The 14,884-nt window shown below is 40.2% G+C and overlaps 1 protein-coding gene across 1 annotated transcript in view; it reads left to right on the plus strand.

Moving 5' to 3' along the window:
• The window catches only part of ttc27 (tetratricopeptide repeat domain 27), a 107,851-nt gene that overhangs the window by 32,677 nt on the left and 60,290 nt on the right, over nucleotides 1-14,884 (plus strand). The window contains exon 9 of the mRNA XM_041249967.1: nucleotides 8,134-8,200. Coding sequence (XP_041105901.1) covers nucleotides 8,134-8,200 — 67 coding nt within the window. The remainder of the gene's footprint in view (nucleotides 1-8,133; nucleotides 8,201-14,884) is intronic.

Genomic DNA, 14,884 nt, shown 5'->3' on the forward strand with positions numbered 1-14,884 from the left:
AGAGTTCTAAGAGGCAGGGTAACCTAATTGAAGACACGTGTGTGTTACTGACATATTCTGTACCTGTTTTGCCAGATGCAATGTAGACAGTTTTTCTGGATTCAAAGACCACCTGTCTTTAAAAAACGCTTCAGCGTGGTCCCTTGGAATAAATATTAAACACGGAGATAGGCTTCCCTAACAGTATGATGACTTTTATCGGCACAGTTCCTGTAGAAGTTTTTCATCAGCAGATGTGATTAAAAGCAAAACAGCTGTCAAAGTTAATAATTGTAGATTGATTTACAGGTTGTAAAGCATCTCCTCAGGGATATTCCATCCTGTCAGTGTCACAGTCTGATAGATGTGTAGGAGAGTTGAAGCGTGTCCCATTCTGCCTTGTGATCTCTGGAAATAATATTTATTTCTGTACGTGCTTTCAGAGGGTTGGCTTGCACAGTTTATTATTAACTGCTTTAAGGGTCTGCTGGTAACCATTTTTTTTTCTCTCTCAGCCAAGCTTTTTTTTAATTTATTTATTTTTTTGCAGAGGTCTGGCATATCTTTTCAAACAAATTAAATGATAAATTAAAACATATCTTTTGTATGAGCTCTAGTGCTTAATCTTTCTCCTAATGCTTTAAAGTAGTGAACCATGGGAGAGTTGTACGGTTGTGTGTGTGTCTATATGTCTATATATATATATATATATATTATATATATATATATATATATATATATATATATATATATATATATATATACTACTGGTATGAGGGGGGGGGGGGGGGGGGGGGGGGGGAAGGGGGGGGGGTACTGAGGTGACAGACCAGCTCTGCTCCAGACACGGTTCTGTACCAGAGATTGAGGTTACTGTACTGGTACCGTCCCGGTACTGACCCGGTGCTAAAGCTACTGAACCATTACCAACCAGGTGCTGTCCCTGTACCGACACAGTGCTAAAGTCACCGAACCGGTTCCGACTTGCTACCGTACCGGTACCGACCCGTTGCTAAAGTCACCGAAACAGTACCGAACCGGCCTGGTGTCAACCAGGTTGCGAACCAGTAACTGAACCAGTCCTGACCTGGTGTTAAATACACCAAACCGGTACTGAACTGACCCGTTTCCAGTCTGCTACCGACCGCAGCCAAGGTCACCTGTCTTGTGCCAAACCGTTTCTGCTCGGGTCTTGACCCACCTGGTTGATATCTATAAGCAGATTGAGGTAGCAACTGTATACTCTACACTGCAATGCTTGCTCCTTGCATCATGCCCGGGTTCTATCAGGTGCTCTTCCTGTCTGGGGCCAGAGCACACCAAGGAGGCACTGGCTAATCGCCGCTTCTGTGTGTTTTGTGCCCCTTTCTCTAAGCTTCTCTGGGGCCATGCTGGCCACTCTGTTGACCGGCAGAGTGCACAGAATAGCTGCCAGTTTGGAGCTCTTTCAGCTCTAAGGAGTGTTCATAGTAATAACGTTCCAGAAACTGGGCCTGACGGAAGCAGCTTCCTAGACCGTTCTATTGGATCTCCTGTGCATGCGCCCTCTGCAGTCCTGGTTCAACAGCAATGTTTTTTAGCCCACGTTGAACTGCCACCACCTATTGACAGTGTCCCACCACTGTTTAAAGGTAGTCTCTTGATGGAAACAGCTGGCCTATCTACCCCTAGACGTAGAGTTGGGCAGTGTCACCAGAAGGGAAGTTGTTACCATGGACGTGTGTGGAATGGCCGGGGTCTGCAAGGTGTGTGGAACCTCCCTTGGCATGGTCTGCACATCAGTGTTTTAGAGCTGCAGGCAGTTTACCTGGCCTTGCAGAATTTTTTGCAGGCAGTTCAAGGAAGACATGTGCTTGTCCGTGCAGAAAACACATTGGTGGCTTACATCAACCACCAGGGCAGCCTCAGGTCTCCCAGTCTCCAGCATTTGCTCTGGGCACACGAGAACCTCCTCTCACTATGGGCAGTCTTCCCGGGTGACAAACTGGACAGCGGACCTCCTCTTAAGGGGAGTCCCCAGCAGCTCAAAGTGGAGGCTTCAACTCAGGGTGGTGAGCCTTATTTGGGAGAGGTTCAGGAGAGTAGAGATAGACCTCTTTGCCTCCCATGAATCAACCCCCTGGGAATAGATGCCTTGGCACATGACTGTTGTATGCCTTCCCAAAATCAGGCAGGACTGGGCCATAATGGCCCAGGAGACACTGTTTTTCAATCCTGATGCAGCTCTTGCTCAGTCAGGTGCTGGGGACCTTGTGGCTTCCTGACCTATCGAGCCTGCAGCTCTGCATCTCTTGTGGAGCATCTGATCTTGCAGCGGTATGCACGCTGTCTGAAGTCAGTGACAGGTCTCCCCTGTCACAGTAACCATTAACATTTAACGTTGCTGCGTCCGTGATTGCACAGTCTTGAGGGAAGCATTAAACTGAGATCTTTAAGTGCAGTCCTTTTGTTCCTTCCAGGGCCATGACAGCATCACAGGCTCTGCGAGCCTCTTTAGTATACAATATTCAGGATTCTGGTCTTTATGTAAATGCCCATTCATTTATGGTTACATTTCTGTTTTGGGGAACCAGGGTTATGATGATAATAATATAACAGGTTGGTTGTTTTTTTTTGGTGTGTAAATCAGTGGGAGCACTATTCAACCTCATTGTTTGAACAGTAAAAAAAAAAAAAAAAAAAAAATAGCTCCTTATTTGGCCACGCATTGTAAGAGCCCTGCTGCAACCTGGGTGGCCGCACATGGCTTGAGGGCAGACAGACTTTGAAGAGCTGGTCCCATTAAGCCAGCTCTTGAGGAAGACATTTAGAAAGAAATACATTTCAGGACGGAAAGCGCCAGCAACACATGCTACAAGAATAAGCCACCTGCACATTTAATTTCTCTTGCAGGAGGACAGAGCGAGTGGATCTAGTGTTTCTGCTGCATTAGGGCAGTGTACTTTAAACCCTTTTTATAGTGTGCTTTTCACGAAACCAGCTGTTTGTTTAATTGAATGTGAACTAGTTAAGTATTAGATCACTGTAAAGTTGTGGACCAGCTAAAAAGGGATTTTTAAAAACAATCTTTTACTTTTGTCCCTGAGATTGTGTCTTCAGGCCCAACAGTCTTTTTTTGGTTTCTGAGATCTAGCAAAATCCAAATCCAGTGTGCTATGGTTGGAGACATGCAAGAAACTCAATTTGATGGTACACATTTTGAAAACTGATATTGCATGGTATACCGTAGTAAATTGCACAATTAGCAGCAATGTAATTTAGTGATTTAAATATACCACAATTTGCTAAAATAATGACACTCAAACACAAAGATATAAAGCCCAGCAGAGCATTGATAAATGGTGTTTTAGTTCCCTTCCGTATTAGTTTGATCTTGGCAACTTAAAAGACATCTAGCTTCAAATTGACTTTTTTCTGTTTTAAAATCTGTTTGCAATCTTTCTGAATGGTTCTATTTCTCTAATATTGAGGTTTATATATGTTTATTAATTCTTTCAGGTCTCTGTGGTTTTGCTTGTTTTTTTACTTGAAATCATGTGACTTTTTGACCTTTTAAACCCGGTTTGACTCAGAAAAATACTGAAGCAGGTGGAGTTGAAAGGTCATAATATAAATACTGCAGTTAAAATGATTTTCCTGGAACCCGCTCTGTCACAACAGGGAGATTTTTGTGGCGTGTTGACAAGTTTCTCATAGGACAATGAGTGATGTGGATACTAGCAAGTCATTCTGTCATCGAGCTTCAACTTGTCTACTTTGCTCAGTTCACACTGAGTGAGTTGATGATTTCTTGCCGTGGGCTTCTCTAAAAAGTTTATACCTTCTTGTAGCAACCTAAACATGCAACATGTTTAAACTAGGACCTAGGTTATCTGTATTTCTACGGTGGGTCTAAACACTGTGGAAATAATTGTCAAAGGTATGCATTACATGGTAGGTTATGCAGGGATACAGCAGAGATAAAGATGTTTCCTTGTGAGAGAAATGTATTTATCTGTGTGGGATTTCCTTTGGATTTATCTATGTTGCATAATTTATGTTTTAAAGGTTGTCACATAAGTGTGACCTGAACAGCAGCAGGGCTAGTGTATATTCCTGCAAGTTAAAAGCAATGTAACTTTTTACATAAAACAATATGATGCTTTTCTCCATTTAGTTTCCATGTACATCAGTGCTTGCGTACATTTTCTGCTTGGAATATATTTTAATTTGTTTAAATTTTATTTTTTTTTTAAATAAAATACCCTTTCAGGACCATTTTTCAGAGGGATGCTCTGCCAGGACCAGGTGTTTTTTTGGCTGTATTTGACTCTTTTGCTATTAAATTTCACTATACATCTATTTTTTCCAGTAGCATCATGGAATTGGTGTCCTTTTTTCGGAACACTCTGGGGAACATAATAAAGTATACAACCTTACAGAAGCATTTTTTTTTTTTATTATTATGTATTCTTGTATTCTGCTTAGAGATACATGTATAAAAGTGCGTTACTCTATGACCCGAGGGACCTCGCTATGCTTCCTGAAAGTTTTATTGAAAAATATTGATGTTTGGGCAAATTACAAGACATTGTTTCACCTGAGTGATTGCAATGACATAATACACGTTTATTCCCAGGGTCTTTATGAGCAATAATGGACACTTCTCTTGATTTTATTTTCTCAAAATAAAATAAAGTATTAGTTATTCATTCCATTATTATCAGTAATAAGGGGAGAAAAAAAAAACATACCCGATACATTTAATTCATGAAGTAGTATCTGCTTATATCCACTCGTTTCTTGATATTCATAAATGTTGTAAAAACATATATATTAAAACACATAAGTCAGAATAAATGTTCTAATATAACTATATCAAATGCATCAGATTTACAGCGTTTTTCCATGTCTGTCTTACAAGTTTCTCCAAAGCAGGTAATATCTTTTCTGTCCACGCTGTCAAAAATTTCTCTGCCCTTAAGACACAAATGTGAGGATGTGAATGTCAGTCCCTCCCCTATCCAATGATATGTGTTTCAAGCCTGTGCTGCAAAGTATGGTGTTTACACTATGGCAGGCCTAGAAGCCCACTTGAGTAAAACCGGTCCGGTTTTATTAATTGTATTAAACCTCTTTAGTACAAACATTTATCTTGTGATTGATTACGAATGTTTAACAAAACATTGTAGTCATTATCGAAAGTTGCCTTTATCATTGTAGATTCTTAGAACAGGACAAGTGGGAAAGTCAGAGAATTCTGAAATGTTCTTGTTTATATATCTGAGCAATAAAAATCCTTGGTTGCATGTATAATTTAATTGGATTATTTGGTGGATAAATCACATAAAAGCTTAGTATGACCTCCTATAAAAATGAATTTTCCTTTTTATTAAATGCACTGAAACTTATTGACCTGAAACCCATTAAAAGCATGTAATAGGACTGTCATATTATTTGTGGATTTATATTTCTGAATAAAGCCAAGTAAACTTTAACCCTTGTCTTCTAAATAACCGTAAAGATACAGATTTCAAAATTATTGAAAGTCCTAACAGTATCTCCCCAAAGTTAAAGTTCAAATGGCAACTCTGTATTTGATACCCCAGGGGTCCAGTTTGAGGGAAGGTACTGTTTGTTGATATCTTAAATGTCTAGAATAAATTGGGATATCCTCTTTCAATCTGTTAGCATTCTTGGGAATACTTTTTTTTCTTATGTAGGGAAGTGTTAAGCTTTCTTTTATATTGCAATCTGTTGCATTCAGCATGGTCAATTTCCATATTCAGAAACAAGCTTAGTTTTGTTTATGCTTTCAGTTTTTGGGGACGCTTTCTTTTAGATCAACGGTTTGTTTTCGCAGTGCCCAGGGTCTGCGCTACATTTAGCACATCACATTCAGCTTGTCCTGTTTGTTTTTTTTTATTTTCAAGTGTCTGTCGCTAATGTCCCACTGAATTTATTTTGTTAGTTACTTCTTTACATGTTTCTTTTCTTTAATGTTTTTTTGGCCCTGCGAAGTGTTAAATAATATTTAAAAAAAAAATTCCATTTCACTAACAGGTCAATTTCATCTTTGTGGAAATTTGTTTTCCTTTTCTTTTTGGCCAGTGTCATAGTTGCATCAGGGTCGGAGTCTGCAGAAGTCATAGCTCAATCCTGTTATGTTTGCTACTACTTCTTTCTGTTCTCTATACACTCATTTATCTTTGCTAGAAGGACGTTCTAAATCTTTGTTTTCGACGTTGCAAATCTGTTTATAATGAGATGCACATTCTGATCTGTATGCTGTTTGTAAACTATGGTGATATTACAGCGGTAGTTGTTCACAAAAAACAACTGTTTAGTACATCGCACGCAGAAATTCTAATAATTCTATGAATTCGCAGTATTTACGAACATTCGTGCATATGCTGGATCTAGCCTAAACTGTTGTAAGTGTGTTGTACTTTAGTTGCCACTAGTAACTGGGCTAAGACCGCCAAAACTCTTACACGTGTCCCCCAACAGACACCAGAGTGAAATAACTTTCAATTGCAAATGACCCTGACAACAAACAAGCATGTTGAAAGGCTTTGTATAAGCTTGCCAACCCACTGTAAGGCAGTTTTGGAAGTTAGGTAATTTTTGTGTTGGTGATAGATGGTCCTAAAATATTGTCTGGATTGGGAAAACAGTTAAGGAGGAAAGGAGGTACTGTACTGCAAGTATTGGCTATTGAACCCTGAAAGCGTCCAGCAGCACAGAGACAATGTGCTGAGATGGGGGGGGTTTCTTTATGGTTTTATTCTCCTTTTCAGGGGTTGAGGTATGTTAGGGGCAAGCTGTTTTCTTACTCAGAATTTTAACACATTTCCACAAAAAAACAGAAAGACTGTTGAGTATCCCTAGCTAGCCAGTATATCCATGGCAAGATACCAAAGCCATATCTGACAGCAAGGATTGTTTTTTTATTAACCTGGAAGGGGAATTTGATTGCTTTTATTAAGTATAAATAAACAAACACATAGATATCAAAGAATGTAGCACTCCTCCTCATCTCTCTGGACATGCATGCTTTTTTAAATGGATTTTAAAGACAGTTTGTAGCCAGAATAGCACTGGCACATTTAATACTGTGAAGGATGTTTTTGCTTTTTCCCATAGAGATGTTCCTCTTCTCATTCTGAAGAGCACTGTAGAACTATAAAATCATTTGATGGAGGTTAAGGACCACAACATCATTTAATTAAGTAGATCTAAAATATCCATGGGAACATAAAAAAACCCAAAAAACAGCCTATTTTTTATGTATTAGCTCTTCCTATACCAAATCATGCTATGAAAGCCTTTAAGTAATATTGTTTTCAATTTCTATGGGTTGTAAAGAAAATACTATAATTTTTATGTCATCCAAACTTGTTTTGATTTTACCAGCACTTTCCTCGTCCGAACTTTGTCAATCAGTCTCCTTAGGTACACTTTAAAATCACAACATTTCGATCCGTCTGGCCGCAGCAGGAGAGCTTTTGAAGCCTCAGGTTTTACTACTGAATGCAGCAGTTTCTAAAGCCGGGGTTGAGTGTGCTTGCATTGGCCCTTAACCGCAAAGGGATTTTATGAGAAAAAAACATTTTTATAAGCGCAATAATGCACTTGAAGGTGTTGGATGTACTAATACAAGGAAGGATTTATAAAAAAACAATCTAAAATGGCTTGGAATTGAACTGAAACAACCCATGTCTTCTTGTGTGTTATTGCTTACTTACTCAAAGCAACCCCTGCTGATTTTTATAACACATCCGGGCCATGTCTTCAAATTCAATTCCTAAGAGATTGGAAAATCCTATCTAATGTACACACACACACACACACACACACACACATATATAGGAATTAACTGAAAATGGTAGTTAAAATGTAAAAAAATGAAAATAAAAAATACAGCTTGTATCCTCCAGTAGGAATTGAACATAAAGGTAGCTAACTAAGACAGTATGATGCATAGCTAACAGTTTAGAATAACATTTCTAGTTTTAAGAGCCTGAACTTTACCCAGAATTGAAGGAGCCTTAAATCAATGTAACTGCAGAAGCACATTAAACCACATTCGAGCGCACACCCTTAAAAACATCAGCCCTTGTGAGTCTATGCTTTTGCACTGTATAGATTTACATATGTATTCTGTGTTCTCAGTACGGATTTCCAGAAGAACAGTCCTGTGCACAAGCTGACTGAAGAAGAACTCCTAGCCTTCACATCAGTAAGTAGCTTGTTTTTTTATAAATCCTTCCTGTCATGGTTTATGTCTTTCCTGCCCCCATTAAAACGTGATACTGAACTGTGGCCAATCCATCTTTTTAACGGCAGGACTGTTTTTATATTATGTTGCTCAATGGGGTTTGAGATTCAGTGCCTAGAATTATTGGAATCTAAAAAAATGTATCTGTGCGAAGATCTTTAGCAGAATGTGAAACAGAGACGTGTGTATTTTAATTTTGTATGCATTAGCCTGCTGATACAGGTTCAGTCAATTAATGATTAGCATTGTTTCGCTTAACCATATTCTTCCCGTGTGTGTGTGTGTGTGTGTGTGTGTGTGTGTGTGTGTGTGTGTTAATGCTTTTTAACACAATGGAGTGGCAGTGAAGTGCTTGTGAGCTGTGTGAATTAGGGAAGGTGGTAAACCTGGGTGGAATCTGTTTTGATGATTTACAATAATACAGTGAATGTAATCCTGCTAAGTGGGTTGTAGATCCAAGTAAACTAATTTACACATACGCCTGCCTCTTCTGGCTATACTCCTGAATAAAACCTAAATCATAAATAAAACAAAATCATAGAGGATATGCGAGCGGCTGCAATTCACGGTTTTGTTTACTTAGGCCTCTCGCACACACACACTGTTGTTAGCGCACTCGCAGTGGTTGTTTGTTGTACACACACACCTTGCATTACTGAAGTGGGTGCACTCCCTGTTTAAACTAACAACTGAACTGGGACCACCATCACACAACATTAGTTAGGTTTGTGTGGCAGCAGCATGGAGGCTGTGTTTTTGTGTATGGTAGAAAGTACAGTACGTAATCGATCGAGAGCTTGCCAGACGCAGCTACGGTCTTTTCTGCAAAGCTGATGGAGATGCCATTTGGTTTTTTCTGCACTGTTAAATACACTTATAAATGCACTGCTACATTTATTTTGTTTGCTGCCATTTAGCTTAGCCTGGACCCCTTCCTCAAACCAAACATTTATACATTTGTTGGTCTCTCTTTCGGACCAAGTGAGTCAGCGGTCGGTAGCCATGTTTATCACACGGAAATGTCTGATAAATGATGACATCATTACTTGCGCACTTGCGCACTACACACACACACACACACAGAGAGTTGGTGTTTATTAACTAACCAAACTGAATTAATAATCGACCTTGCTACTTGTTCTGAACAGGATTAACTAGTGCGGTTGTTGCTGCCTTTTGCAACCGAACTGTGTGTGTACTTAAACCGTATTAAGATGATGGGCATCCGGTAAGGGCATTCCGCATGGAGTGCAGGATGCACCCTATAGCTTGGAGGTCGCTGGTTCGAGTCCAGGCTATTCAACTGCTGAGCGCCGCCTGGGTGGGGGAGGGCCTAGGTCAGCCATGGTGTCCTCAGCTCATCGCATGCCAGCGACCCCTGTGGACTGTCCGGATGCCTGCTGGCCTGTCTGTAAGTTGCCCAGAGCTGCGTGGTCCTCCGACGTTGTAGCTCTGAGGTGGCTGCATGGCAGGCCTGCGGAGTGAAAAGAAGCGGATGGCTGACGGTGCACGTTTTGGAGGACACGTGTCCGTCTTTGTCTCCCGAATCAGTGCGGGGGTGGCAGCAGTGGGCCGGGTTGAAATAAAAAAATAATTGGGCATTTCAAATTGGTTAGAAAATCAGAAGAATTATCGGTGAGCAAAAAGTGAACTCCCAACCGCATTTAGACTGTGTGTGTACTAGGGATGTCATAGGTTAAATGATTAACCGGTAAATAAATGAATACCATTTTTACATAAGTTAACTTATAATACAAATTGATAAAATGTGTCAATTTAGTTTTTCAACTTCAAATTCAGCACTACATGGCAATGCCTAGAAATTGGAATAATGGCAGGATGTACCATTTCTCCACTGGCTTTTACCATGGCAATGGAAGTAATTATTAGGGAATCAAAATGGGTAATGGGAGGAGAGCGCTTGGCTTCTGGAATGCGACTACCACCAGTTCGAGCATACATGGATGACATGACAACAATGAGTACAACAATAGCCTTCACTAGTCAGTTATTGAGCAAATTAACCAAAAACATTGAATGGGCACAAATGCAATTCAAGCCCACTAAATCAAGGAGCATCTCTATAATTAAAGGTAAAGTAGTAGATAAAAGGTTCTACATTAATGGTGAGGCAACGCCAACAGTTTCCGAGAAGCCAGTGAAGTCTAGGGAGATGGTTCGACGGGGATCTAAAGGACACAATTCGTGTGGCAGAAGTTAGACAACAAGCAGTGGAAAGGTTGAAGAGCATAGCGCTTTACCGGGCAAACTGAAACTGTGGTGCTTTCAGTTTGGTCTGCTGCCAAGACTGCTGTGGCCACTGACTATGTACAAGGTTTCCTTGACAACAGTTGAGAAGCTGGAAGCTTTAATCAGTTCATATGTCAGGAAATGGTTGGGTGTTCCACGCTGCCTCAGCAGAGTGGGACTTTATGGTAAAGGAATACTGCAGCTACCAATCTCTGCTCTAACCGAGGAGTTTAAATGCGCCAAAGTCCAAATGGAAATGTCATTAGTAGATTCACACGACAAATGCATAAGGGAGGCAGCACCTGTGTTTAAAATTGGAAGAAAATGGGTGGCAAAGAAAGCTGTGGAAGATGCTAAGGCTGCCCTTCGAATCAGAGATATTATGGGGCAAGTTCAGCATGAAAGAGGAGGTCTTGGTTTCAGTTCAGCTCCTCCTACATGGCACAAGGCAACACCAGCTCAACAGAGGAAGCTGGTAGTCAATGAGGTGCAAAAGCAGGAGAAGAGGATCAGGTGTGTAAAGGCTGTTTCCCAGGCCAAGCAGGGAGAATGGATGAGATGGGAGAGTGTGGAACAACGCAAGATCGGCTGGCAAGACCTATGGACAGTGGAACAGAACACGATCAAAATCAAAATCAAAATCAGTTTCCTCATCAGATCAACATATGATATTCTCCCATCACCACAGAATCTAAACCTCTGGGTGGGTGAAGATCCCTCATGTCCTTTGTGTTCATCACCTGCAACATTAAGGGACATTTTGACAGGATGTAAGGTGGGTCTAAGCCAAGGACGGTTTACTTGGCGCCATGACCAGGTGCTGTGATGTTTGGCCTTAGCATTGGAAGACATGCGTAACCTGACCAATAAGTTGCGACCCGTTCCATCAAAGCATTACACACAAAAGACAATATTCCTCCGTCCAGGAGAGCAACCACCAAGAAAAGGTGTTAAAACCAAGCCTCTCCCAAGACAACTGGAAGCTGCTAGAGAATGGAAGATGCTGGCAGATGTTGGTCAACGGCTTATTTTTCCAGCTGAGATTGCCACCACTAACCTTGACCAGACATTGTCTTGTGGTCTTGATCAGCATGCCTTGCTCATCTGGTAGAGTTAACAGTGCCGTGGGAGGATGCTGTGGATGAGGCGTAAGAGGAAGAAACTTTGGTATGCTCAACTAGCTGCTGAAGCAGAACAGCAAGGATGGAGAGTCTGAGTTTACTCAGTGGAGGTGGGTTGTCGAGGATTTGTGGCACACTCTACAACCCGGTTTCTCAGAGATGTCGGGTTCAGTGGCCAAGAGTTGCGTCGCACAGTGAAGAACTTATCTGAAGCAGCAGAAAGGAGCAGCAACTGGCTGTGGTTGAGACGGAAAGATTCTGGATGGGGATCAGAAGCACAATAGAAAGAAAGCAACGTTGACATACGGGTAAGTAAGCTGGGCTGAGCTGAGTGGGGGACGGAGGGCGTGATGCTGGGACGCCGGAATCACGTGGGCTAGTCAGCGAAACACTGAGGACAGAAGGTGCCCACTTGAAGACCCCAGAGATGTACTCTACTTAGCTCAATCCAGACAGTTGATATACTGATGCGCTGGGGAGACTGCTCTGGGTTGATCCCCGGAGCCAGCATCGCAGCCGTTGTGTGTGCTGATGCGTTGGGGAGGCAGGATAGGCTGATCCCTGGAGCCAGCATTACACTTCAGCAATCAACACAAGGCAGAAGGGTATCTACATCATCAGATGGAAAGCAACACAAATGGATGGAGATGCAGATGGATCACATTAGTTTACTGTAAAGCTACATCTTAGTTGGTGCTTATCTTGGCGAGAGCCGAGTTCAAATCAGCATGAAGTTTAACATCTACTCTCATGTAATGAAAATCACGGTCAGCATTTTGTACTTTTTAAAGCAAATATCCAGCAAAACGTGGTCTTTACGCACTGCCTGTGAACTCTGCAAGTACTCTACCTGTAACTATTTTAAATTTGGCAATGTGATACAATCATGATGCAGTTAGAGGATTTGTGCTCTAAGCTGCTTCTTTTTATGTTTGGTAAACAAATGTCAACACATGACAAAGTAAATATATGTGGAAAGAGTATTTATTTAAAGGGTATTTAGAGTGATTATATAACTGTGGTTAAATGGTTAACCGATAGAAATCAAATAGTGTAAACAGATTTTTTTATTAAATTATATTTACATCCCTAGTGTGTAAGGCCTTAGTTGGCTGCAGGTTGTTTACTGTGGAATAAACACAGGAACCCACATTTTGTGCCTTTGTGGATGTGAAATTAACATCTTTCTTTTGGCTTTTAATCAATACCGTTTGGTTCAAAACCACTTAAACAGGAGAAGGGAGGACCCTTTTGGGAGTGATAACTGTGTTCTTCTTGATGTATAGCCTCTGGTTTTTAATGCAAAAACAGCTTGCAACAAGCTATCTGATACAAAATGTATTGGTTTTTGTTTGAACCAGAAATGTATTTTAAATATGTTTCCACTGCACATAAGGCCTCACTTACACACAGCCTCTGAGACTTTGTTGCCGCAGTGATTTGCTCCAAAGTGTAAGTTTATCATCAGATTGCAAAATGGTTGATAACCACTGTTTTATTCATTTTTCAACTTGGAGCGATTTTAGTGTGCTCTGTTACTTACATTAGTTTTACTGTTTGTTCTGTTCTCTAAATTGTGATGGTGTTTGGGGAGCTGTTATTTGTATGTGTGGCTTGAAGTGTGAGATTCTTTCAGTCTATGTAAGCCAGTACAGATGGATGGCGGATTGCAAGCAATGCACATTGGCTTAATTACGCAGGACTTGTGATTACAACTAAAAAACAATAAATGCATGATTATTAGTACACACACAAATCTTCAGAATGAGTACTAAACATTTACCAGCACCACTCTACCAAAATACCAGGTGCAACTGTCATGATGGTCGTCTTGAAATATTTACAATTTATTGTGCGCACCAAGTACAGTACAGAACATGACAAGGTACTCTGTAGATTATAGTCTTTGTCATCACAAATATATTGCAAATTAAATCTTTAACCTAATTTGTCTAGCTTTGCCTAGTGATAAAGATCGATCTAACACCTCGAATACATCAGCCACTCAGGAAACAAAAGGCTAATCAAACCCCTCTGTGATTGACTTACCCAGTCTAGTGAGGGAAGGGGGGTTTAACACAAAGCCTACAGTAAGACGAAAGAAAGAAAAAGGAAAAAAGCAATGTAGTTTAAAACGGGTTAAAAGAAAACAAGAGATTTGAAACAATTGAACATCATTATTGATTTAAATGTACTAAAAGTACAAGTTGCCTAACAAGCGCAGAATAACCCAGGTAATAAACCCAACATATTTGATGTTTAAAGAAATGAATAACGTTAATTCAGAATAAAATCTGAATGATTTAGCAAAAGTTATGTAAGTATTAAAAGTTTCCCTTTTCTGAATTATGTTAATGAACTCATCATACAAGAGCAAGGGGGGACGACGACAGTCAAGATCGCAAGCCCCATTCAGGCACAAACTAGCTAATCGGAATGTGCGGCGGGAAAATGAAACTATCCCTTTGTTTAAAAAGTATAAAGCTGACTGTAACCATTAGCTTCTTGCTCTCTGATCTCTGGCTACCCGCTCTCTGATCTCTGACCACTTGCTATGCTCCCTGACCTCTGGCTACTGGCTACCGGCTACATGCTGTCTGCTCAAACTACAAGACTGCACCTGGAGTCCTCAGCTCTCAGTATTTATTCATCGAAATATAGGGCCACTGAACACTGAAACTTGACTGCTTTCCAGGCCAAGTAACAATACTGTTAAATATCTATTCAGGTATTGTGCGATCCCTTGTTGTAGTGTCAGTATGTACTAATATTTCACTGGTAAATTGTTGTATAAAACCTGAGTTCTTATTATAATGTTTTAATGTGATATTAAATGTGTAACTGTTTTGTGTGATTTTAAAACATATTTTGTTGCATGCTTAATAAATGCCATATTTCTAAGAAGAGATTCCCAGTATTGATTCATTCATTCATGTTGAACAAACACGATTTATGAACTTTGAACAGTCTGGAATGTGGTCTATTTTTTGGCTTGTTGTAACGTGTAAATCCGCTATTGTTTTCAGAGAGCGATATTGAAAAAGGTTTGTACATTGTAATAGGATGCGGTTATTGTTTCAAGAATATTAACTGTCTACAATAGTACCATAAAACCCAGTACCCAGATGTTTACCATTGTGACCTCCAATATTTTAATCCATTAAGTAATACTGGACAAGAAAAAAACTTGACTATAAAAAATATGATTATCTTTGTCATATATACTTGCAGTATTTTGAAATTATTATTATTATTATTATTATTATTATTATTT

Source organism: Polyodon spathula, chromosome 5 (genome assembly GCF_017654505.1).
Source record: "Polyodon spathula isolate WHYD16114869_AA chromosome 5, ASM1765450v1, whole genome shotgun sequence".
NCBI classification, from domain to species: Eukaryota; Metazoa; Chordata; class Actinopteri; order Acipenseriformes; family Polyodontidae; genus Polyodon; species Polyodon spathula.